Source organism: Phodopus roborovskii, unplaced genomic scaffold (genome assembly GCF_943737965.1).
Source record: "Phodopus roborovskii unplaced genomic scaffold, PHOROB, whole genome shotgun sequence".
Lineage (NCBI taxonomy): Eukaryota > Metazoa > Chordata > Mammalia > Rodentia > Cricetidae > Phodopus > Phodopus roborovskii.
In genome coordinates this window covers 8,916,860-8,942,299 of record NW_026126459.1, presented here as the reverse complement: position 1 = coordinate 8,942,299, position 25,440 = coordinate 8,916,860, and the positions used below count along the sequence as shown (strand labels likewise).

At 49.7% G+C, this 25,440-nt stretch overlaps 1 protein-coding gene across 3 annotated transcripts in view; it reads left to right on the top strand.

The window, feature by feature from the left end:
* The first annotated feature begins 5,151 nt into the window (after window positions 1-5,151).
* Window positions 5,152-25,440, top strand: part of Phf21b (PHD finger protein 21B) — a 64,853-nt gene continuing 44,564 nt past the window's right edge. The window contains exons 1-2 of one of the 3 annotated variants that reach the window (XM_051189532.1): window positions 5,152-5,618; window positions 6,517-6,582. In XM_051189532.1, coding sequence (XP_051045489.1) covers window positions 5,565-5,618; window positions 6,517-6,582 — 120 coding nt within the window. In that variant the 5' untranslated portion in view covers window positions 5,152-5,564. Of the gene's footprint in view, window positions 5,619-6,068; window positions 6,333-6,516; window positions 6,583-25,440 lie in introns of those variants that run through there. The other 2 variants (XM_051189531.1, XM_051189533.1) reach the window with 2 other exon arrangements.

Sequence of the window (25,440 nt, the reverse complement as noted above, 5' to 3'; positions counted from 1 at the left end):
ACACACACACACACACACACAGAGTCACTTTTTTAAGTGGAAAAAAACATTGGCAAATGTGGGAAGGAAAACCCAAACCGTCTCCACTTTTCCTGTTCTGCTGGCTTCAAGGTGCAAAGACGAGAGAGTGAGGACTCAGCCTGTTCCCACAAATGTCCCTTTCCTTTTAAAGGGCGGCCCACGTCTACATGCCACGCATTGACTCATTCGCAAAAGTGAGTTGAGCAGCTGACTTGGAGTCTATGATGACGTAGGTGTGAAACTACTAATTAGGGTGGTTTGCTAATAATAGAACCCCAAGCATCCTCAGGTGGCACAGGGTGGGGTTTTTCTGTTTCATGGCTCTTACTGAGGGACCCTGGGGAGTGAAGGCTGTACCTCACCTTGGGCCCCTTATCTGTTTTCTCCCTCATCTCATCAGCCTACACTGTTTTGGACTCAGGAGGAAACCCAGACTTTTGAAACGAAGCAAGGAACCTCCAGCAAGCTGCCAGGTCTCCAATACCAGCTGCTGTACCTAGAGTTGGTCAGTTATTCAGAGGTATGGAGGCCCCATACCTCTCTTCCTCCTCAAGGAAGCTGAGAAGCAGCCATTTTTGAGAGAAGGGTGCTTGTGTGAAATGGTAGTAGTCACACCGCACATCGTGAAGCCCCCAAACTCCTACACTAGCCAGGCTCCCCTGGCCTCTGATCTGTTACCACTTCCCCCATACTGGGTTCAGGAAAGCACCCCCCCCACCTGGGGGGGTACTTTTCTTTGCTCATGGACCATTTGAATTCAGAGAACATGTGCTTGGGTATCTAATCTGGATTCAGGTAGATATAGCCCAACGCGTGGCTGGGTGACCTTAGTTGCTCCTTCTGTAAATGGAACATGGCATTATCATTTCCAGGCCTGTGCCAAGCCTTCCATCATATAACATACCCTACCACATCCTCGGCAGTACTTTCCTTAAATGCCCTCTCCAAATTGTAGTCCCATACTTGGCCACCACCTCCCCAGTTCTGGTCTTCATCTCTCTGCCTGTGTTCCCTTGGCAGTCACTCTTTAGGACAGGAAGTGTAGGTAACAGGCTCTGGAGGGTTTCTCAGCACCATCTTTTTTTTTCTCATTCCCTCAGCAGCATGGTGTGCTGGAAGCAGCAGCCACGGTTTGAAAATTTATTCTGCCACCATCCTGCTACTGCAGGGCAAGGCCCTCATTATGAGCTCTGGGCTTCAGTTCCCTCATCCTCACCCTGCCACAGGAAATGAGACTTAAACATCATGGTGCACAGGTCAAGCTCCATCTCAGGTTGCTTCTACAGCAGCAGGATAACCCATCAACCTGACTTTTCTCAGGTGTACTTCCAAGGATGGGGCTGAACCAAGCTCTGCCCCATACAGATGCTACTGTGAGGTCTCAGTTTTCCCATCTGTAAATGGGGATGATAGCAAGGATTAACCATATTCATGGGCAGCTGAATCTGGTTCATGGTCAGCATAAAAGTTGGCTTTTATGTAAACATATGAAATTGCACATGTAATCTATCCATCAAAACCATGAGTCTTACTTAGATGGTGGAATGAACACTACGGGCTGGGATATAGCTCAGTTGGTGGAGTGCTTGTCTAGCACAAAGCCCTGGGTTCAACCTCCAGTACCACTTAAACCAGGTAAGGTGGAACATTCCTCAAATCCAGTGATTCTCAACTTGTGGATCTCAACCCCTTTGGTGGGAGGGGTGTGTGTGTATCAAATGACCCTTTCTCAGGAGTCACCCAAGACCACGGGCAAACACAGATGTTTACATTGCAGTTCACAACAGTAGCAAAATCACAGGTATGAAGTAGCAACAAAAATAATTTTATGGTTGGGGTCACCACAACATGAGGAACTATATTAAAGGGACAGAGTGTTAGGAAGGTTGAGAACTATTGGAGTTCAAGGTTATCTTCTGTTACATAGCAAGTTCCATGCTAACAGAAACTGTCCCCCCAAAGAAGATGACAAAGATGAAATTGAATATGGAAATGAAGAAGAGGAGAGGATGGGGCTTAGCTTGGTGCATATTCAGTGAAAATGCTAGAAGCTTGAAAGGCTGTATGCAGAGCCTGTGCTATTCAAGCCCTTGAATGACCACTGGAGGCCCGAGATGCTACAAGCAACTGTCCCTTCTATAGCCATAGAATGAACCTGGGTTCTGATGCCTCCACACTCACTCACATTTGAGTGAGAATGTCCTCTATAGGCTCAGATGTTTGACTATGTGATTCCAAGTTGGTGGTACTGAAGAGTATGTTTAGGAGTGCCACCCTACTGGAGGAAGAATGTAACTGGTGATGGACAGTGTCAAGTGGGCATTCGCAGACCATTCTCTCTACTTCCTGCTTGTGGTTGGAAATGTAAGCCCCCAGTTTCTGTTTCTGCTGCCTCTCCTCTGTCATGATGGGCTTTTATCCCTCTGGAAAAGTCCTAATACAGTCACAGTTCTAGAATTTGCCTTTGTAATGGTGTTTTTTTTTTGTTTGTTTGTTTGTTTTGTTCCTTGTTTTGTTGTTGTTTTCCTGACACAGGGTTTCTCTATGTAACAGTTCTAGCTGTCCTAGAACTTGATTTGTAGACCAAGCTGGCCTCAAACTCACTGAGATCTAGTTGACTCTATCTTCCAAGTGCTGGGATTAAAGGGGTATAGTAAGATACCCCGCAGGCACCTTTTGCGTTGATCATGCTCATTGGGGTGTGGGGACAGGTGTGGGTGTGACTTGAGGGGACTTGGTTTGGGGTCCTGGACCCCAGCTGGCTCTCTTATTTCCTGGTTGGAGACAGAGAGCATCTGGAGGCATCCTTAGGATGGTAACCTGCAGCAGTCATCTGTTTCTGATGTAAATTATTTCTCCCCAAATAGACATCTGCCTATCATTTCACAGATTCATATTTACCATGCATTATCTTTCTGGTCTCTGAATAAAGGCATGGATTCATATCCCACTTCTGACACTAGATAATGCCCAGCTTGTCATGCTGTTTTATCACAGTGACTGAAAAGTAGCTAATACTGCTCCTCTCTGGCAGGCTTGCCACCAAGGCCAGGCTGGAGACAAATAGAGCTACCAATGGGCAGTAATCAAGCATCTCTCCTAAGCATGTCAAGGTGGTGAGGAGTGGGTAAGTGGCCAAGGGGTCTGGAGTATCTGTGTCTAGTATCTGTGATATATTCTCATCTTGCATAGAAGTGGGTTTAGGAGGTGTAGAGAAACTTGCCTGATGCTCTTCAGGGTAGACTCTGGCTTCAACCCCCCAGTACTCCCTATGAGTAAGCCCTGCTAGGTAGACCTTCAGAGAGGTGATAAGGAGTTTTCATGTGGAAATTAGGGGACAGAGTCCCAGAAAGGGCATTAAAGTGAATCTTGAAGAAAATTTGGGAAAGGTGGAATGATAGAAAAAGCATTCTAGAGGGAACATGGTTCATGCAAAGGCAGGGAGGCCTGGTGTGCAGAACCCTCCAGGAGCTCAGGACTCTCTCCTTGTTTGCATATGAGAACACCTCCCAGCTGCTCAGGAAGCTGAGGCATGAGGATCACAAGTTCCCAGTCTCCAAAAGCAGGTGGCTAGGCATATAACTGAGTGGTAGGGTGCTTGCTAGCATGGGCCAGGCTTTGTGTTTCGTCTTTGGCTGTTTGCTTTGCCTTTCTTGTACTTTCAGAGAGCTCCCATGCCATGGCCTGTGCTGTTGACACAGGAAGACGATGGTATGTTGATCATTACTGAAACCTAAATCAGTGGACAGCAAGCAAAACTACAAACCATCCTGGACCATCACCATCGGAGCTGCACCTCTTCAGGTGGCAAATGCTAGAGTCTGTGCTAGCTAAAGACAACCAGAATGTCTGCTCTAAGGACCACCTAGCCAACGAGATAACCATGGATGGTCAATAAGATAACTGCAGGTTTTCATTGAAAGCTAATGACATTTAACAGGAACCGCAGGAGGGGGCCTCTTGGCTAGAAGATACCCTCCCTGGCCCTCCAAACACACCAGTCTTTGACCACCAGGCTTCTATCCTGCCAAGCAAAAGTCATGAGCAGAACTGGGAGTGTGCCTCAGTGACAGAGGCTTGCCTGGCATGCTTGAGTACCTGGGCTAGATTCCCAGTAGTGCTAACTGCAAAAGAAAAGAAAAAAGTGAAGGAGTGGGCCACATTGTTTTGAACTGGGTCTAAACCAGAAGTGGCCCTAACAACACTGGTGTTCTGGCGTGTGTGCATGTGTGAGTGTGTGAGAGAGATTTCTTCTTGGGGGTAAAGGAAATGTGTAGAGTATTGGTATCCCTCCCTCCCTTCCTTTTTTCCTTCCTGGTGACCCATGGAAAGAGTTATGAGTCACTATCAATTTCATTTACTCTGACACGGAGGCCCCCTTTCTCGCTGCCTCTTTGCAACACGAGTGTGCTAGAGCTCAGCAGGGCACAAAGCCTCCGACAATAATTGATGAGGACAGGAAACTCTGCCGTAATCTCGACTCTGAGACGTTGACCTCAGCTCTGGGACTGGGAGTTCTGAAACGCCATCTCCGCAGCTGTAGTTGTGATTGTTTTATGTCACACTGACCCAGCGTGTTTACGATTTTTAACAACTGTCTGGAAAAAAAAAAGTCTAGTGACATCTGTTGAGAGTTTAATTGTGAGTGTAAAAAAAACATTAAAAGAATAGTCAAGAGATCGGTTTTCATAGTGTTTAAACACCACGGAGGCCATCAGGCGCTGTGACTCCCGCGACAGGACTTTTTAGTTTCCCGAATCGCAGCGCTGGGGGTAGAGGACCACCCGGGTGATTTAAACGAAACCAGAGCGAGGCGAGGAGGGGAAGCGGAGGAGGAAGGAGGTGCGAGATGCAGGGGGATGACATCTCAGCTTGCGGCGGGAAGTGTCACCCTCGAAGTGGAACAGCGAGAGCATTCCCGGTTCACCGTGCTCCTGGCTGCTCACCGAGAAAATCACGCGGGGCCCCCCTTTGGGAGCCACGACTTTGCGCTCCGCTCAGCCGCCACTTTTGTTCCCGGAGCTCCTTCGCCGGGCTGCACACATTGCGCACGCGCGGGTGGGGCGGGGCTGGCCGGGCGGGCGGCGGGTTCCCGGCACCGCCCCCTGCCGCCCCGGCCCGCTCCATCCGGGCACTGCCGAATTAGCATCGTGCCGAGGCACAACTTTGCCGCGGCCCCAGCGAGATCCAGGCGCGCGCGCCGGAGGAAATATAGTCCCTGCCAGCGGTCAGCTGGAGCGGGCGGCGGCAGGGCGCGCGCTGGGGGGCTGCGCGGGGCTCCCGGCGCCGGGGGGCCATGCGCCGGGCGGCGCAGGCAGCCCGGGCACCCGGCGCAACTTAGCGGCAGCCGGAAGAGTTGGGCGCCAGCTCGCCTTTCTTTCCCCGCGTCAGCCCCCTTTTCTGTCGGTGCTGCAGGAAGGAACTAGTGTCCCCCAGTGCCGGGACGTTGAATCCGAGCTCTCCCGGTCTGGTCCCGGTCGAGCAGCACAACTTCCCGCGAGCTCGGGCCAAAGTGAGCGCAAAGTGCTGCCCAAGTTGCGGCGATGGAGCTGCAAAGCCGGTCTGAGGCGCTCGCGGTGGAACTTGCGCGCCACCAGGTAGGTGGTCCGGGGACCTGGACAGGAGAGGAGTAGTGGCCTGGGGAGAAGAGGCTAGAGGGACCAGAGTTCTGTACCTAACTCTTGGTCACAGGGTCCGGGGAGCAGGCCCCCTCCAGGAGCTTGTCTCGGGGCCATGTCCCTTAGATCTCCCTGTCCCTCTCGCTTCTGGGTGATCCTGCACTGTTTGCAGGTCTAGAACGTGTGGGACCCCAGCCCGGCGTCTTCTCTGTCGCCTCCGGGTTCGCAACTTGGGCACCGGGGAAGGGGACTCTTCTAGAGCTGTCCTGGAAACGGGGTGCATGGACAGGCCCGCTCCAGTCTCCTGCGCTGGGCCCAACCCAGCACCTACCCACACTGTTAGCAAAAGTAGTTTTGGCGTTTGTGACTCAGGCGAGCGGCGCCGTTCCGGCCGGTGCCCGAGCGGTATTGCGGCGTGCTCGTGTGTGTGTGTGTGTGTGTGTGTGTGTGTGTGTGTGTGTGTGTGTGTGTTGGGGAGATTAGGACGCGACTTGAATATTTATGAGCTTTGCTCGACACGGACTCGCCGTGTTTACTTGGCTCTTTGTTCGTCCCCCCTCCCCCGGCACACACTCTCACACTCACTCGCACCCGCACCCCGGCCTGCAAACTTGCACGGCTCGGGGCGCGCCGCCGGGTGGCCTCGGCCCCCGCCCCGCCCCGGGAGCTGCCCCAATGAGGCGGCAGCCACAGGTAAGCGGCTCCGCACGACACTGCACGGTCGTCCGTGTGTGGGACACGGCCCCGGAAACTTAGGGCGCGCTGCGGCTGGCCTGGCTCATCTGGCATTGGGTGGTGGGCTCACGGGGATCGGGGCTCACCTGCCCCCATTTCCTACGGGCGGCCAGGCTGAACCTGCTCCTCTGTGTCTCCGTAGAACGGCGACCTCAAGAAGCAGCTCCACGAAAGGCAGCCCCGGATCGCAGCGCTCAGCGACAAACAAGTAAGGAGGGGGCCTGACCTCCACCGAGGACGGGGGCTCAGGGAGGGTCTCTGGGCACTTTGGCAGCACCCTAAAAAGTGCCAGTGCGGGCGTCGCACGCACCGACTCCCGTGGGGGGTCTGGCTGCATTCCTCAAAGTTGCTGTCCTCCCTTTCTTGATAGAAAGAGCTGGTTGGTGGCGGCTGAGGAGAGCGCTTGGCTCCTGTGGCCGCCCAAAGATCGGCGCTGTACCTCCGAGGCGCCGGCTGCCCGGCGTCCATCTTGAGCGGTGGACATGTTTTGGGAACGTGGACATTCCCCGGCCTCTGCATCCCCTGATCCCTGCTGTGGTGGGAGGGGGACGCATGAGGGAGGTAGTTTGGGCCTGCACCCCAAACTCCTGGGAAGCCATATCCGCGTGGCGGCCGACCTGGTTCAGTGTTCCTTCTCCTGGCCGGCCCCCTCCCTGCTATGCCATCCCGCCGGCCTCACTTTTTATTCTCAGAACCTGAGGCCAGCTCCCGGGAAACAAAAGAAAGGCGCCCCCAAGACCCACCGCTTCTGCCCCAACTTGAGTGTCTATGCCTGAAAGGGGTTATGGAGACCCGCCAGAAGCTCCAGCCATGGGGGTGTGCGCCCGCCGCCCCCTCGGCGAGGAAAAGTTGTCCATTGTGAGTTAGTTGCGCTGAGCTCAGCGCTCCAGGTTTCAGCACCACGAACAGATGCCGCCGCCGGAGCCCGGCCGGCCGCGCGCTCCCGCGCCCCTCCCCCTCCGCGCGCGCCCCCGTCCCCTGCGCGCCCCCGGCCGAGAACTTTGAGCGGTGCAGCCAATGGTGCACCCGGGTCTCCGAGACGGCAGGCGGGGGCGCGCCCCTCCCTCCCCACCTCGCGCCGCCCTCGCCCTGGCATTGCTTTCGCTTCCTTCGGAATGCCGTTGCCCGCCCCGGACTAGGGCAGCCTGGGGACCCTCGCCGGCCGGCTCCCCTCCCCCAACTTGCGGGGTCCTCCTCCCCAGCGGCCTGGCTTTCACAGTCCCTCGGGAAGACGCATTGGCTCGCAGGCATGGGCTCCAGGCCGAGTCTTTAAAGTTGCAAAGTGGTGGGAGGGGGCGCCTGGCTGGACCCTTAGGCGGGGGAGTCAGGCTTCTGGCCCTTTCTGTCAGAGCCGGGCCCCTGCACCCCTCAGCTGCGCGCCCCCGTCCGCGAGTGGAAGCTTCCATTCCCGCCGGAGGGGGGCCTGCGCGCGGCCCCGGCGAAGTCGGGGAGTTCGCGGGGGGAGGGGACCCAGGCCCGGCATTTCCATTTTGATTGCTTCGATGCCATTTTTGGAGGGGGAGGGGTGGGGAGACCCTTCTTCGCAGAGCACAAAGATGTTTAATCACTGTGTAGAATCAAACCACATACTTGAAAAAAAAAAAGCTTAACAACAAACCCAGAACTGTGTGATAGACTGGGTAAAACGAGAAGTTGTGGAGTCTTGGGATCCTCGAGTCGAAGATTTGAAAGGGAAAGCTAGTGCTAGGCGCCTCTCCGCAACAATGTCTCTTTATGTGGGATCTTCGAGGCAGTAGTTTCACTATCTGGAGTAGGTCTTTCAGAGATTCCCTGCGATCGTTTCCTCTGTGTTGTGGCAACTATTTCAGGGGCTGTTTAAATTTTTATGATAGTAAATGAGTAGCTATTTGTTATCCTGCATGCTGGAATTTAGATAAGGCTACAAAGGAAATCTTTGAAAACCCTGTTAGAAGGTAGAGGTTGCCGCTAGGAAAAGGAACCTTCTTACCCTACCCTCTGGACGTCTTTGCCTTTAAATTTGAATTCGGGAGTACTGCCTGCAAAGGAACAGTGCCTCCATCTTTTTTGTGTGAGTGCTTTAAAAGAAAGAAAGGAAGCCAGAAAACTTTTGTTCTCTGGCCTTTTAAAAATGTTTCTCGTTTAGATACCTAAAAATAACATCTGGTAGGCAGCCAGGGTTTGGCCCGGCCATCGGAACTTGTGTTTGTAGCCGCAAGTCCGCTTTTCTGTTTCTCTTTGTGGCCTTTATATAACAAGGGCTCATAAAAGAGGGAGAGGAGGGGGCCTGAGGCCCGGTTCAGCATGCTAATAGAGTTGCCTGTCTCTCCCACGCTGGCTGCAGAGGGCTCTCAGAGTTCATCTATGTGACGAGCTAGTGTTTTTTTTTTTTTTTTTTAACATTCTCTGCTGTCCTCTCTGGGACATTGGTGGTGATTGACAGTTTGGCTGGGTACATGTGGATTTACAAGGTCAGAGAAGACTCCAAAACCCAGATTTGTGAACAGGCTGGGCTTGGATGCCACAAAACTTGCCCAGAAGTTGTAGTGCAGGAATGAGGATGAATTTTTTTTTTTTTTTTTGTAAGTCAGGTGTAGTATAATGTGCATTTTATTTCAAGGAAGTCTTGAAAGCACAATCTCTCTGTAGAGTTACTTGCAGAACAGTGTTAGCCTTTCCACCTCCAGAGATGTTTTCCTGTGCCACCCCTTGAAATATGAAATAAAAAGGCTACATTCAATCAAAAGTTCACAGGTAGATGATGAACTACACAGTAAGAGGAAGGGATTGGCTGGTTACCTTTCAATTCCTTCCTCATTAGACTCATAATAGCAATGGGTAATATCCAACAGATAGTGCCCCACCTTGGCACTGGGATGTTTTGTTTTGTGTTTCATTTACTTTGAGAAATAGAGACACATTGAAAGGACTCCTAAAAGTGCTTGGTGAGAGGAAAGGAGAGAAACAGTTTTCCTCCCATCATTTGGGGTCTTGGGTTAAGTACAAGTACCTACTATGTACCTTGTGTTTTGCAAGAGGAGTACATATCCCTTCCCCCAGAATAGTGAAGGGGGATGGGCTCCCCAAAGAACAGGCAGCCTGCCATGTAGGTTTTGGACCTGGGGGAGGACAGACTTAAGACATGCTGTGTGAAGCCCTCTATTAGCTTCCCGATGGTTTCACTCTGAGAATTTGCGCACGTGCTGAGATGCAGTAACATGTTAATCTTCATTGTCAAGCACAAGAAGCACTTTGTCTAAATAACAAGCATGTCATAAATATTGGAGCCTCTTCCCCCTCCTTTGGAGTTCTCTGCAAAGCCTTTTGTGGCTTGTGGTAGCCTCACCTGACTGGACTTACTGCAGTCCAGTGTGAGCAGAGTGAGGAGGCGCTCTGTCTGAACTGCAGTTGGAGCTGGCATGACCTGGCCAGAAAGATCTTGCAGGTGAACTTGGAGTCTGGTGCACCACCTGATCTATCGATTTTGTGGACTAGGACTCTGAGGGGCTGTCCTCAAGCGTGGCAATAATAATCTGTCTTCTTGAAAGGGATTATATATCAGGTGCTCATGGGCCCTGAATCATGTCTTCAGTATGATTCATGCTCTAGGTCAGACACCGAAATCTGCATGCTGGTCTATTCTAGGAGCACCTATCCCAAGACTGTTGGATGAAAGGCAGTTTTGTTTGCTGAGCTTTTCACTCTAGAAAGGTAAACGCCAGTCTTCTTTCCAAGGTGGCATGCCAGTCTGTTTTGAGACGGGATGGTTACACACTAAAGAGACACCAGTGAGAAAGGCTCTGTACGCCAGTAAAGTGCTCGGGGCTGGACAACAGGCCCTACAAACACTTGGACCCATGCTTCCACCTGAGCCCTCCATTACCTCAGACCTGCTCAGTGCTGTTCTCTCCTGGAAGATTTCAGAAGCCCTTTCTGCCTCTTGTGCTATGGCGACACAATTCTGGCCTCCTAGTCACCCACGGGGAGTCTGATGCTTTTTCTACGTCTCAGGCCCGGTGCCATAGCTAGCATTCATTTGAGAGCATTTCCATCGCCACCTGGAAGCTAGGCAGAAGCTTCATCCTGGCCCTGTGCCACCCATTTCTCACCTGCTTCCCATCTGAGAGTTGCCTGTTTTGGACCTTCATGTGAATGCAGTTGTAACTGTGCCTGCTTTGTGTGCTCTTGAGCTTGGCTCCTTTCCCTTGCCTCCACGCTGGAAACCGTATTGCTTCCTCATTTCCCTGACATTTGAATAATTTGCTTCACTGTTCACCTGTTGATGGGCATGTGAGTGTGTCCTACCTTTTAGCAGGAGTCTCTCCAGCCCCTCCTACTGTGTTCTTCATCATAGTGGCTTACATTAACTTGGGCTGTGTCCCGGGCCTCACAACCTTCAATGGGCTGCTTTGGCTCCTGAAAGGTATCCTAGGGTGCCCCCTGCTGTTGATTCTTTACTGGGGTTGTCCACCTCCTCCAGCTCTTGGACCCGGGGCATTTGGGTTGCTCCTTAGCAACTTCTCTGTACCCCAAGTGGGAGGATTGGATGTCCACTGTCTTCATCTTGCATGGTTTTCTTTGCTAGGCTGTAAGCTCCATGGGTAAGGTGCACTCCCCTGTGTTTGTTCTCAGGGTAGAGAGGAAGTGGGGATTAGCAGTGATGAACACACAGTGAACAGTAGATTTTGAAAGTACATCTTAGAAATGAGTGGTCTTAGAAATGAGATGCACTTCCTGGAAACTTGACAGGGTGGGTGTGTGTGGCTGAGCTTTGAGGAACTTCTGGAAGGTACTGTGAGATCATGTGGTGAGTTCGAAGGCAGGCAACCTGGAGGAGGGTATCTGTGTCCTCAGAACTCAGATGTGGCAAGGTGGAGCTGGCGGCCTGAGTGAAACTTGCAAGTAGGAGGTAAGGATGCTGGTTGGCTTCTGGCAGTTAAAGCTGGAGGGAAGGGAGGGGAGTTACAGATGGCTGTGAGCTGCCTGACAGGGCTGCTGCTATCTGAGCCCAGGTCTTTGGAGGAGCAGCAAGTGCTCTTAACTGCAGAGCCAGCTCTTAAACCTCTTTCTCTCTGTCTGCCCCCACCATGGGTGTGTGAGAGAGGATTGGGGGAGAGAGAGATATGCAGGTGCCTGTTGAGGTCAGAAGAGGACTTTGGATCCCGACGCTGGAGTTACCCTGGCCCTCAGGAAGAGAAGTAAGCACTCTCATTGCTGAGCCAACTCTCTAGCCCCACGAATCTTTGTGATTTGGGAAATAATTGCCATTCTCATGCTCTGAAGTAATATTTCAGGGATAAAGGAGAATTTCCACTTTTTGTATTTATTGATCTATATCCCTGGCTGACCTCAAACTCTTAATGCCCCCCACCCCCCACCGTATTCCTGGGTGCTGGGACCACAGAAGCACAATGCCACACTCACTAAGAACTCTAAAAGAATTTTTTTTTGCTATGAAAGCAGTTTGTGCTTGTTGGGAAAATGGAAGAGTAGATTTGAATACTTTAAAAGTCATCTTCTAACTCTTAGTTGTCCATCCTACCTCAGGGGCCCTATCAGTGTGAGTCTTGGGGCATGCTCGGCTGCTATGTTCTGTGTGGGTATATGTGCACAGACACATACAGGCATACACTTGTGTGAGTGCATGTATGCATACATACATACATACATACATGCAGACACACACACAGTGTAGATAAATGCCTTTTTCTGACACAGTGAGTGTACTAGTCTCCATTTTCCTGACATTGGTTCTCACTGTTGGCTGAGCCTCATAGTCCTCTGCTGGAAACACTCCCATTAATCAATCCCACAGTTGTGTGAAGGAGCCCAGTGCTGGGGATGTGGGTCTCCATTGATGAACATTTTCATACAGCTGGGAAGGTAGGTGTGTCTACCTGTTTCTTGAGGTCAAGTGAGGTTTTGATTCAAGATACTTAGTTCTCCACAGCTGAGGAAGCAGTGAGCACTCTTGAGTTGAGGGACAAGTCCATGGAGTTGAATATGCACTGGCAGGGAAGCTGGCTACACTGCAAGTATAGCACTGCTCCGTGCCTAAAGAGGTTGTCACATGAGCTCTCGATGAATTCCTCCCTACCTGATTCTCAGGGTGTTCTCGAGTCAGGCAGGGCTGGCCAACCATCTCTGCTGAATAGATAAGAGAAGGAAAACTTCCTAAAGTCAGATACCAAGCTGCCATGGAGAATGAAATTGTCCAGAAGCTTGCCATACTCCCCAAATTCTCAGGTCCCAGGGCCTGAGACACAGGTAAGCAATTCTGCCTCTTTGCACTTGTTTGCCTTCTGTAATGAGGGCAAGGATGAGACCTTTCCCTCACCAGGCCATCTGGAGGAAGTGCAGCAGTGGTTGGGAAAGTTTCACAAAAGCCCCAAAGTCAAGGAAAACTTCTAGTGAGTGACATTACCACTCTGAGAGTCTTAGTTGGACCCTGGTTTTGACCTCTTGAATGAAACCAAAATCACCAGCAGATCTTCTACAGACTGTTCAGAAAGTGTGCTGTAGCCTTTTCTGTGGAAGGTGTCATGCACCCACCACCCTAGGGACAGTTGGCAATGGTGACTACTGATAGTGGCATCCTTTTCAATTCGTCTAGAGAGTTTGCTTTGATATTTTCGCTTCTCAAAGTACCTGCTGTCAGAACTGTACAGTTGATTTCAATTAGGCCTGGTCTTTTTTCAGTGAGATGATGCTGATAATAACTTTGGTAATCTCTTGATGCCTCATTAGAGCTCCCAGCTATAAGGTTCACCCTGTGATGGAGCAACATCTCTGTCTGATGCCTTTGTCTCTTCAGGAAACAGAATCATGGACTCAGTCTTTCTCTTTCACCATACGTGGGAGCTAAAGCTCTGCTTGGAAGTGTGCCACTGGTTCTGAGGTCCCTTCATTGGCAATGGAGGCTTTTGATGTGGAGCAGGGTCTCTGGTGATCTGTGAGAGGACTCCAGAGGTCTCCTAGGGTGTGTGCTGGCCCACCTGGCTCTCCCCTCCAGAAAGGCCTCTCAGAAGGCTGTCACTGGTCTTCAGAGAGGCTGATAACAGGTCAATATCACAGGTTTTCAAACTAAGCAGACCTAAACTTTTTAAGTCAGCCCCACGCCTTTAATTCCAGTACTCAGGAGGCAGAGGCTGGCGGATCTCTGTGAGTTCGAAGCTAGCCTGGTCTAAAAAGCTACACAGAGAAACTTTGTCTCAAAAAGATTTTTAAAAAGTACTTATTTATATTTTATGTACATTGATGTTTTGCCCACATGTATATTGTCTGAGCATGGGCCACCACCTCCCAACTCAAATACCAAATAAATAATTTAAAATCACTTCATGAACCACTTCTTGTAATCTATCGTCTGACTGGCAGTGAGCTCTGGTTTTCCACTTCCTTGTTGAGGAACACAAGCCTCCAAAGCATGGTTACAATAGAACTTTTACACGGACATAGAAAGTCCTAGAACTTTCAAGAGGCCAGGGCAGATTTTCTCCCTGTTCTACCTAGTCCCAGATTGGGAACATGTTTCAGGCCAGGTCAAGAGGCCCAGTAGACAGACCCTGGACCTGTTGATGGGCCCCTACATCTATCTGCCTGACTTTGTGTTTGTCCATTCCTGGCTTGAGCTCCTTCCTGCAGAGCTTGGATTTTTCTTTTTGATGACAGTTGACATACTGTTCTGCTTCAAGGTGGACTAGTTCTTCTCACTTTGAAATAGCCTCTATTCTCTAAAGGGACAAGTGTACTTCCTTAAGAGTATTTTCATTGTTGGGTAGAGTCTCCAATGCAGGAGAAACTGCTAATGCAGCTTCTTTCTGGCAGCTTCATTCTGATGGCCTTCTGATGGCCAACAACAGGCAGCCCTGGCTCTCAGCTAGACTGCACTTTTGAGAGGCAGGGCCTGACTCTTGTCCTGTTAAAAACAGGAAATGGTGCATCCACAGGGAAATTTTGGGGACATGGTGTCTGAGTCAAACCGTCAGTCTGAAGAAGTAGTGGTCTCAAAGTGGAGTCAGTGCTACTTGTCAGGTGTGGTTCCAAGGGTGTGTGAGGGCCGGTGTCCTGTATGCTGCGCCAGATTCCCAGGTTGCAGCATGGCAGTTGAGTGGAGGAGCTGTTCTCACTATTGCTTTATTAATATAGTGCAAGCAACAGAAAGCCAACCAGCCCAGAGAACACAGACACGGATGTGCCTTTCTTGGGAGAGGAAACTCAGGCTTGCTTTTTTTTTTTTTTTTTTTTTTCTTTTCTTTCTTTTGAGACAGAGTCTTGCTATGTTGCTCTGGCTGACCTGGAACTCAGTGTGTGGACCAACTTGGCCTTGAACTCAGAGATTTATCTACCTCTCCTCAGTGCTAGGATTAAAGGCAAGTACCAGCACACACCAGCTGGCTAGCAACTTAGAGATGTCCAAAGTTTCTATTCTCCTGTGTGTTCACAGCTGGAGTTGGGTGCTAGATTTGAGCTCTGGTAGATGAGGATGTCTTCCAGATTCTCCTAGAAATGGCCAGTACATTATGGTGGAACATATCAGATGTAAGTACCAAGGGCAGATGTTGGAGGACACCTCCTTTTACAAAGGAGAAACTGAGGATATGCTCAAGAATGGGCCTGGGGATGGTATCTAGAGACTGGAAGTAGCTGGAATGTTCAGTATTCAGATACCATGTTGTGGTCTAAAGGAAGAAAGTTCTATATTTCTATTAGAAGCTGCCTACCCTAGGGGTTACCACTTCCAGATATTGGGTCCTGAATGAGATATCCTTGTGTGCTGATGACAAGGTCCCCAGGTGATGCTCTCATGGCTCTAAAGTGATCTTTAGATGCCTGGTGGCAGCAGCCTTCCATACTACACAAATAAGAGGTGAGCAGTGTGGGCAGGGCCCCTATGTTCCATTCTAGAGTTGTGAGTGAAGTGTATTGGCTTAGACTAATTGTAGAACTGTAGATGAAGATTGGTTGCCTTAGCCCCAGTGTCCCTGTTTGTCACCTAGCTGCATTTGGAGTCTGCACTTAGGGGATAGAGGACTACAGTGGGCAAGTGAGAGGATAAGCCTCCTGAATAGAGGTGCTAGAAGCAGATAACAAGTGAGATATATTGCACAGGGGGATATAATGTCTGCTCTTTCTTATCCCTTAACAGAATCTTAGGAGATTGGGGTAGGGGTGGGGGTGAGGTGGGGGGAGGACTGGATGGGATGGAATGGGACCAGGATGGGACCAGGATTGGTACTGAGGCAACTTTGTGAAGGTCCAGAAAACTATCACTGAGATAGGCTGCAGAAGGACTTCTGCCCCAAGGAAATGGAAAGGGTAGAGGCGGAATAGGCGAGTAGGAAGACAGAAAGAGAGGGGCAGTCTCGTGTCATTCAGGCAGACAATCTGCACGGGCAAGCGAACTTCAGATGTCATTAAAATACATATCAGAAGCCCTGGTCTAGAACCAGGAGATATAGCTCACCAAGTGACAGGCAACATCCTTGCAATCAGTAGAGTATTGCACGCCTGGATTTAATGATGCTGCTTGGGGGTGACATGTGCAGCTGGGCTGGCTGCTAGGTGAGAGATCCCTCTGCTCATACTGCAGACACCTCCCCATGAAGGAGTCTGTTCTGGCTAAGAAAGAAAAGCAATACGCTAGCCATTGGTATGGTTGTGGTGTAAGGCTGTTGTAGCTGCAGGCATGATGGCAGATGTGGGAATTTTGAAAGGTGTGTGGTGGGCCACCCAAAGCTGGGACTCATATGGCCCAGAGTGTTGAGCAGTGAGGACTGGAACAGAGCTCTCAGTGTCTTAAGCCCTTTTTGCATATTGTCTGGGGTGCCCCTAACCTTTGTGAGTGTGGGTCAAGTCCAGGGGCACACCCTCATGGGGGACGGCTGTGACATTTAGCTTATATAGGACAGTGCTGGGTCAACATGGTGACAGGGCAAAGGCAGGTGGTACTGCTAGCCTCAAGCAGTTGATAGTTAAACACAGTAAGTGAAACGTGTCACTTAGGGGGTGGCAAGTATTCTGGCCAAGTCAGGAATGTGGGGTACATGATGTGGGTGGGCACTTTAAGTAGGGTGGCCAGAGGCTCTCACCAAGATGACATTGGAGCCTGCTGTGGTAGGGTGGGTAGGCAACTCTGTCGTACTCTCTGGGCAGAGGACTCACTTGCCTGCATGAAGATGGGACTGGTGTGTCCACGAGGGGCCGGTGTGGCCAGAAAACAAATGAGCATGGCAGGGAGAGCTGGGGTAGGGTTGGGTGTCTCTCTGCTGTACTGGTGCCCCTCCCCCCTTTTAAATCAGCGCTTGGCTCTGTATGCTGGGCTCAGTCCTTCAGTTCTGTTGGGGTCAGGGTTGACAGCATCTGAAAATCACACAAAGGCTGGAAGAGCTTCTGGAGGGACTGCTGCCCGCCACTCCATTCTAAGGGAGAAGAGGCCACAACTCAGGCCAAGGCCAGCCGCCTCTCCCTAATGTGGAGATTCTGGTTCAGAGTTGCAAAGGCCTTCAGGGTTCTCTAATGGCCCAGTGGCAACCCAGATTCCCAGACTTCAGAGGATAGGCCTCAGCTTCCAAACACTCGTGGACAGAAAGGACTCGCCTGAGTGCTGACTGTCATGTTCCCTCCTCATACAGAGCCTCTCAGACAAGGTCTAGCTTCTTCTGGGCCAACCCTTTGATAGCTCCACTGGACTGGGCCACAGCCTAGAAGTGGCTTCCCTTCCTCACCTCTTGTCTCCTGGCAGCATCTCATGGAGGCTACTGAGAGGACATGAGCCCTGACCCCCTGAGACTCTGCAAGCTTGGAGGTTGTGGTGTGTATAGGCTTCCCAGGTATAACTATTCTGCTATCCTGGTATGAAAGTCCATGTGGCAAACACAGCTGAATACAGTATAACCAGAGAGATTGCATAACCAGAGAGCCATTGAGGTTCCTCAAGGGTGTTTGCCATTTAGATCAGTGAGTGGGGTTCTTTAAGTGAAATAGACTTACAGCCCAGGCCAGTATCTCTAAGTTATTTTATTAATGCATTCTGCTGAGTGGACGTGAATGGGCAGCGTGGCCTCTCGTACTGTGGATCTAATTATAAACACAAGGGAAGCACCAAATAAGCCGCCTTGGAAGGAGGAAGAAGCTGGCAGCCAGGGGTAAAGCGGCCTTTAATGAACTTCCTTGGAACTTGTATCTTAGCAACACATTTTATTACATCCCAGTGCGGTGGGACTTGCGTAGTAATTTACCCTCCCCCTTGTGCCCCAGTCCTGGTGACTCAAGAAGAATGTGTGTGTGCCCCTCCCATGCTTTCCCAAGACTATATTTGCCCCTTTTAGGTTTTGTTTACTCCATAAAAGAGATAAACTTGCTACTGGGCACCAGTACTCTGTGGCCAGGGGTTGCCAGCACAGAAGGGTGGTGGCTCATGCCTGCAACGTGCACAGTCCATGCCCAGTTGTGGTCCCACAAGTAGCGTACACTTGCCTTGTAGATTTTCTTAGGCTCACTGAGTGTTTCCTGGGTTGGAGTGTTTTTATCTGCCTTTCATTCTTGTGATCACACTCATTTGGAGATGGCCACGGAAGTGGGGATGTGTGCAGCTCCTGATTCAGTGGCGGCGGCAGCCTATAAGTGGGCAGTAATGGCAGAGAGGTTCCTGCTGGATGGAACCTGTAGAGAGCCCTCCGGGATAGGGTGCTATGCTGTGGCTGTCCAGCTCTCAGAGCCCTCATCCAGTTACTGTCCTCTGAGCGGCATGTTTCTTCTCAGCTATATGTTTCACATTAGTACAATTTGGGGCTTAAAGCAACAGTGAGGTAGCTGATGGCTTAGGACACCAGAAGTCTGAAATAAGTGTACCCACAGAACTGAGTTTTCACAAAGGCCCCAGGAAAGGGTCCTCCTCCCCACCTGCCCCAGCTTGGTTCCTGCTATACCTTGTCTTGTAGACGCTTCGAAGACTCTAGGCTCTCCCTGCATCTCACAGGCTGTGTTTCTCCTTTGGTGGTCTCTGACATTTCCCTCCTTCTTTTGGTTTGTGCTTTTGCTTTTGAGACAGGGTCTCATGTAGCCCAGGCTAGCCTCAAACTCTGTTGGAGATTGAGTGATCCAGGGCTGTGTGCATGGTAGATAAGTTAATATGTACAAAAGGAACTATGACCCCAGTCTGTTGCTTCTCCGCCTATCCATAGTTAGATTTGTAGTGTTGTGCCTTTGTCTTCCTCTTCTTGTGGGGACACCAGTCTTTTGGGTTTGGGAGCCACTCTGTCCTAGAATAGCCTCAACAGAGCTAGGTGCAAAGGCCCCGTTGCCCATTAAGGTCACAGTCCAAGGTTTCAGATAGACATGAACCATGGGTGTCACTTCAGACTGGTACATCTGCGGGCTATAGGGGAGGCCCTCCTGTTAGGAAATGGGGATGCCAGGCTTGCACTGACCACGCCCTGGCTTTCCCATCACAGTGTGTTCTTTACAGGGAGAGCTAAGCTGGACAGGCTGCTGAACTTCCTTGGCTGTGGCTGGTGTGATGGCCTGATTTTCCAAATCTATCATTTGGTAGTGGGTTTGAATATTTGAATCAGGAGCTGGGTGGGGGGCTGGCACCTGGGGAAGCTAGCATGTTCATGAGAGGCTCAGTGAAGAATGGTCAGCCTGTTGTTGGTCCTCCTGCTTGACCAAAAAGGCTGAGACTTTTTTGTAGTCAGTTTCTGAATCTATAATAACCGGGATGAGCCCTACAGCTGGGATGACTGAGCCTTAGTGCCTCCTTAGCTGATGAACATAGAGTAACACAGAGTTGCACAGGTGTGGAGAACTGGCGATGGGGCAGAGGGTTCTGGCAGGGAGTCTGAGTAGGGTTGAGAGGTCCCATAGAGCCATCTCGATCCTCCTGTTCTCTGCCACACTATCACTCACCTTGGCTTTCCTGTGAGCAGTGTCTGCCACTTTGGAACAGCAGAGGTCCCAACTGATGGGAACAGGAAAGGGTGGAGAACACTGAGTTGGGTATGGACTGTGCTGGCTGGGCTCACTTACCCCTCATGGTTATGCTGAGGGTTCAGTTCATGCCATGTAGGTGTGCCTCTCAGGCCTGCCCCTGCAAGTGTCCAGGCTTACGGGATGAGGCTATTGTCAGTGGTGAGACAGGACTGGGAACAGGTCTGGCTGGAACTGTGTTCTTCCTGTTCCTAGGCTATGGGCTGTAAGCTCAAGTGTCTGTGGTGGTTTGAATAGTAGTGGCCCCTAAAGACTGGAGTGTTGGAATGCTTGATCCATAGAGAGTGGCACTATTAGGAGGTGTGGCCTTGTTGGAGGAAGTGTGTCACTGTGAGGGCAGGCTTTGAGGTCTCATATATGCTCAAGCCACACTCAGTTGGATAGTTCACTTCCTGTTGTCTGCAGATCCAGATGTAGAACTTTCAGCTCCTTCAGTGCCATGTCTGCCCGAGTGCTACCTCACTTCCAGTCACAATGATAATGGACTAGCCTCCATTAAATGCTTTCCTTTGTAAGAGTTGCTGTGGTCATGATGTCTCTTCACAGCAATAGAAACAGGTAGCCTAACACCACTCCAAACAGTTTACTGATGTCATCCCTGCCTGGACTCAGACTGCCCCATCCTGGTTGGGAATGTTTATTTTGACTCCCATTCTGTCACCTGAAAGCTCAAAAACACTGAGATCAAGTCCATACCGAACTTCTTCAGGTTCCTTTTGCCATTGAACTCCTGCTTGTCACTGCATGTGTGGTGGAAGTGTCCTGTAGGGCAGCATGTGGAGGTTTCCAGGTGCAGACATCTAGTCAGGGTTTACTTTTCTCATGAGACCCAATGGTCTTTGTACATTTCTCCTCTTAGGTGCTATGCTGAAGAGACCATTACCTCTGCTGTGCTAGCAAATGACAAGGGACAGTGAGTGGGGTCTTTGTGGCTCCTCTTGGACTTTCAGACTCTACATGAGACACTGCCCAAACCATGCCTGGGAGAGAAACACTCATGGTGTCTTTCCCCAGTTCTTTCACAGGTGTCCCCTCCCAGATGCGGCCTCAGGCTGAGCTTCCCTCATGTTCCCTGTCCCAGGATGCCTTGTTCTATGCCCTGGCTCATTCCCTAAGCCTGGCCTGTATGTGGCACTGACAGCTTTCCTAATGATCATTTGATCTGGGGCCACACAAGGCAGAGTTCCTCCACTGACACATTCCTTGCTCTGTGATCTGCTGGTAGAAGTGCCCTGGCTTCAGGAACCATTTGTTCCCCTGGGGCTGTAGTTGGAGTACCTTGGGTCACGATGGATGGACAGTCTTTGGATAATCAGTCATTCACCAGTATGCTTGGGGTGACCACTGGGTGCTGGGTCCAGAGGGCCTACCATCACCCAGCAGTGGGGTCTCATGTCTCAAGCACTGTGCCGCCCTGTGAGAGACTCGTGACTGGCCAGAGGCTGAAGAGGAGACAACGGCTTGGCTTTAACTACCTGCCTCACCCCTCTACCCCTGCCCCCTCCCCGCTATCAGACATCACCAGCAGAAGTTTTCTGTGCCCCACTTCTGCTTGTATGTCTCCTATGTAGCTGTCACCCACTGTCCGAATTCACCATCTGGAGAGCTGATGTCAGAACTGAGTGAGAGTGACAGTGCTCATCTCCAGAGCTGCACAATCTGCTAGAGCTGAAACCCTGTCCCCACTAAACAATTCCCACGCCTCCTCACGCACCCTACAGCTCCCATTCTATCTTCTACATCTTAGTGTGGCGTGCGCCACTACCACCTGGCAATTTCCCTCTTTTCAAAGGCCAAGTCATAGTTTCCCATGTACAGGCCCCTTTGTGTCCGCATTGGGTTCCTTCCACCTTTGACTCTTATGATGGCTGCTGCCACATTCTTGGCCTTGCTTTGGAAGTGTGAGTTCCCTGTCACTTGAGGAGCCAAGTGGTAGGAATGACCAGGTAGGAGCTCCTGGAGAACTTGGCCAGTGTTTGTGAAACTTATTTAGAAGCAGCACCTCGGGCCGACATCCCTGCACACCACTGGGAACCACTCAGTCTCTGTGGACCTGCTGTGAATACATCTGCAAGCAATTCTTTTCTTCTGTAATTGGGAAAGATTGGGCTGGTGACAGAGGTGGTAGGCACGTGTGCTTGGGAATCAAGCACCTGGTAATTCCTTGCTCTGACCCAGAGGCTTGACAGTTCTCCATGACACCAGCTCTTAGACTCCATCCCTGAACCTTGTTGGTTTTGCGACCTTGAACTTGCTTTTGAAGCCTCTTATGTACTCAATCTGAGATGGATCATCAAGTGCCTGGCTTCTGGAGTGAAGTGGTCTCTGCTCACATCTGGCTATTACCCTCTGTTGTTGGCTGCACAGACATCTGTCACCCTGGGTTCCCACTGGCCCCTCTTCTCACACCAAGCCTACATTTTCACCTTGCCAGCTTTACCCCCTAAGTATTTATTTTTCCTGCTTCTGCAGCTGCCCTTCTTCACATCTCAGCAGCTCTCACATGGAAGAGCTCAGCAGCTTAGGTGGCTTCTCTTCCCAGGGCATGTCCTCCACATTGTCACCAGTGTTGTTTATTCTAAAGTTTGACCTTTATGTGCCAAATGCTCTCTACAGTTCTGTTGCTGATGTCAGTTGTTCCTGATGTCTGCTTGATCTCTCACCTGGGTGCACTGCTGGAGGCTAAGTGGGTAATGGAGCCCTATACAGGTGCCCTTGGCCTTCATGTGGAGGCATTTGGTTCTAGTTCAGAAGCCTCAGGAATAAAATCTAGGAGGTGATTGCCTTGAACATATGGGGCCTTTCGCAGTCTGGCCCCAGATTCTTCAGCAACACCTCCCAACACACTGTTGACCATTTGTCAGATGCATTAAACACCTGAGGAGGAGTCACTGAACTATCATCTAAGATGGTGACTGTAATGGTAGTAGAGACCATGATGGTCACGGTGACCATAATGGTGGTATTAAGAATAGTGGTGTCAGGATTAGAGAGATGGCTCAGTGGTTAAGAGCACTGGCTTCTATGCCAGAGGACCCAGCTTTAATTTTCAGCAACCACATAGCAGCTCATGATTCTCTGTGACTCTAGTTCTAGGAGATCCAAAGCCCTCTTTTGGCCTTTGTGGGCACTGCACTCATGTGCATATATCTCCAGAAACACATTTAAAAAATAAAATTAAAATACACTACACGTGCAAACAGGGCACCTTCATATTATCTGGGGGAGGCAGGTGTCTGGGGATGGAGCCCAGGGCCTTCAAAAAAAAAAAAAAAAAGCATGGTGGTGACTGTGATGGTACTTCTCTGGTGCTGATGATGGCAGTGTAACAATGGCTACAGTGTGGGGGTTGTGTTCATGGTATTGGTGCTATTGCTAATAGTGGTTGCATTGGTAGAGGCAGTGACCCTGTCCCCTGTACTAAGCACTTCTGTGAGGAAATGTGAGACTCAGCATTAGCAGAGAAGCAGCATTGACGTCTTTTATACTGGTGACTTGAAAACACTGGGTGCTGGAGCTTGCTGGTCTTAGCTCTGCCACTTGATGGCAAATCATACTTGGAGCTTCAGGGTCCTGTCAATGAAGGAAAGAGGTGTACTTCCAAATGGAAGTACAGTCTTGAGCGGTAGCGGACTTTGGAAACTTATGTCTTTGAGGACACAGTGCTGTTGTGTGTCTGTGTAAAGGAGAAGCAAACATTTTACAATTTCTCACTGGAGTTGACACCAGTGAGGAAGTGTGCTGTGCTTCCAGAGGGAAATCCTGCAAAATATCCACAAAACTAATGACAAGGGAACTTGAAACATCCAGTGCTGCCACAGTCTTTATAAGCCTTTAACAAACACAGTGCTTCTCTGGTCATCTAACAACCACAACACATCCCAGCTCATGTCCTGGGTGCTGGGATTTTTGTCTGTCCTTCTGCCTACATCTGTAGCTCTGTTGGTGGTCAGGGGCAATGCTGAGGTCCTAAAAAGTGTCAGCAATAGGGTATATCTTAATGTGATTTGTCTGAAAATTTGAAGCATTCAGGATAAACAGTTCCTCCCTCCCTGCAGATTATATAGGTACTCATAAGCAAATACAATGTGTCCTGGGAAATCCCACCATCGCTCCTAAGAACAAGTGGTCATAGATTTTTAACTGAGGCATGCTCTCCATGACCAGGATGAAGGTTTCACATAGGTCCTTCAGCATGACCACCACCATCTCCATCACAACAGGCCTGTGGTTATTGATTCTGATCAAGTGATGACTGATGAGGATGGAAGTGATGGAGATGACTGATGGGAGGTGATAATGATGATGATTGATGGGAGGTAATGATGATGGTTGATAGAGATGATAATGATATGATGATGGTGATAGTGATGATGTTTGATGGAGATGGTGATTATGGTGATGATGGTGATGACAGATAGAGATGATGGTTATAATTGATGGGGGTCATGATAATCCTAATGATGGTGATGGTGATAATGCGGATGGTGGAGATGATGGTGATAACAATAGTGATGATGATGACTGATGGAGAGGATGGTGCAGTGGTGATGAGTGATGGTGGTGGTAACGATAGTGATGATGGTGATACTGATGATGATGATTATGGAGAGATGATTAGTATAATACTGATGACAGTCATGCTTTACTAGTGTCAGGGAACGATTGAGAGGATTCACAGATAAGGAGCCCTGTGTTACTCAGGGTTCTCTAGAGGAACATAACTGATAGACTGAATCTCTCTGTATATAGAAAGGGGAGTTATTGGAATGGCTTACAGGCTGTGGTCCAGTTAGTTCAACAATGGCTGTCTACCAAAGGAAGGTCCAAGAATCTTGTAGTTGTTCAGTCCATGAGGCTGAATGTCTCTTCTGGTCTTCAGCACATGCTGTAATCCTGGTGGCTCTAATTGCCAGTGAAGGAATGGACAGGCAAAGAGAGCAAGCTTCCTTCTTCCATGTCCTTTATATAGGTTCCCAGCAGACGGTGTGACCCAGATTAAAGGTGGATCTTCACACCTTTAGATCCAGACTGAAAGTGGGTCTTCCTACTTCAAATGATTTAATTAAGAAAAAAATCCCAGCTGGGCAGAGGTGGCACATGCCTTTAATTCCAGCACTTGGGAGGCAGAGGCAGGTAGACCTTTGTGAGTTCAAAGATCTGTAGACCAGCCTGGTCTACAGAGAGAGTGCCAGGACAGGCTCCAAAGCTACACAGAGAAACCTGTCTTGAAAAATGAAATAAACAAAAAACAAAAAACAAACAAAAAAAGAAGAAGAAAAGAAAAAGAATGAAAGAAAGAATAGAAAAATGCCTCCTTACAGGTATACTCAGATGCTTGGGTTTTAGTTAATTTCAGGTATAGTTAACCAAGAATAGCCATCACAGCTTCAATTCTAAAAGTGGAAATTATTCCTCTACTTATGAAAGGCATGGAACTTTTTTTGTTTTAGTTTTCCAGGACAGGGTTTCTCTGTGGCTTTGGAGGCTGTCCTGGAACTGGCTCTTGTAGACCAGGCTGGTCTTGAAGTCACAGAGATCCACCTGCCTCTGCTTCACACACCCCTTCCCCAGTGCTGGGATTAAAGGCAAATGCCACCACCTTCCAGCAGCATGGAACTCTGTTGAACATCAGTTTTCCTGTTGGTAGAATAGAAACAGCAATAGTTTGTCAAGCTCTAAGGCCCATGCAGATGGTAGTAGTGTTTTATCACCGCTCAGGACTACATTGGATTTTTTTACAGGTTAAACATAATCGTTTCATTGTAAGCTAACTCCTAGGTAAAGAATACCATACAAACCCAGTGTGTGGCCTAATGAGTCATCTTACAAACACCACCTACGCCAAGAACTGGAACTCTGTCAACAACATCTAAAGCTTCTCACAAAATGACCCCCAGCCACTGCTGAAGAAATTGTCCTGTCTTTTTATATTAACCACTTTTCTTGAAATTTCTAGGTGTTTTCTCACCCCAAAGTATATTTCTAGACAATAGTTCAGTCTGGTCCTATTAAACAACTGTTTGTTTTTAGGTCTCTCTTAACTCAAGGTTCCTCATCTGTTCTGTCCTTTCTTTTTAATTTTGTGTGTATGTGT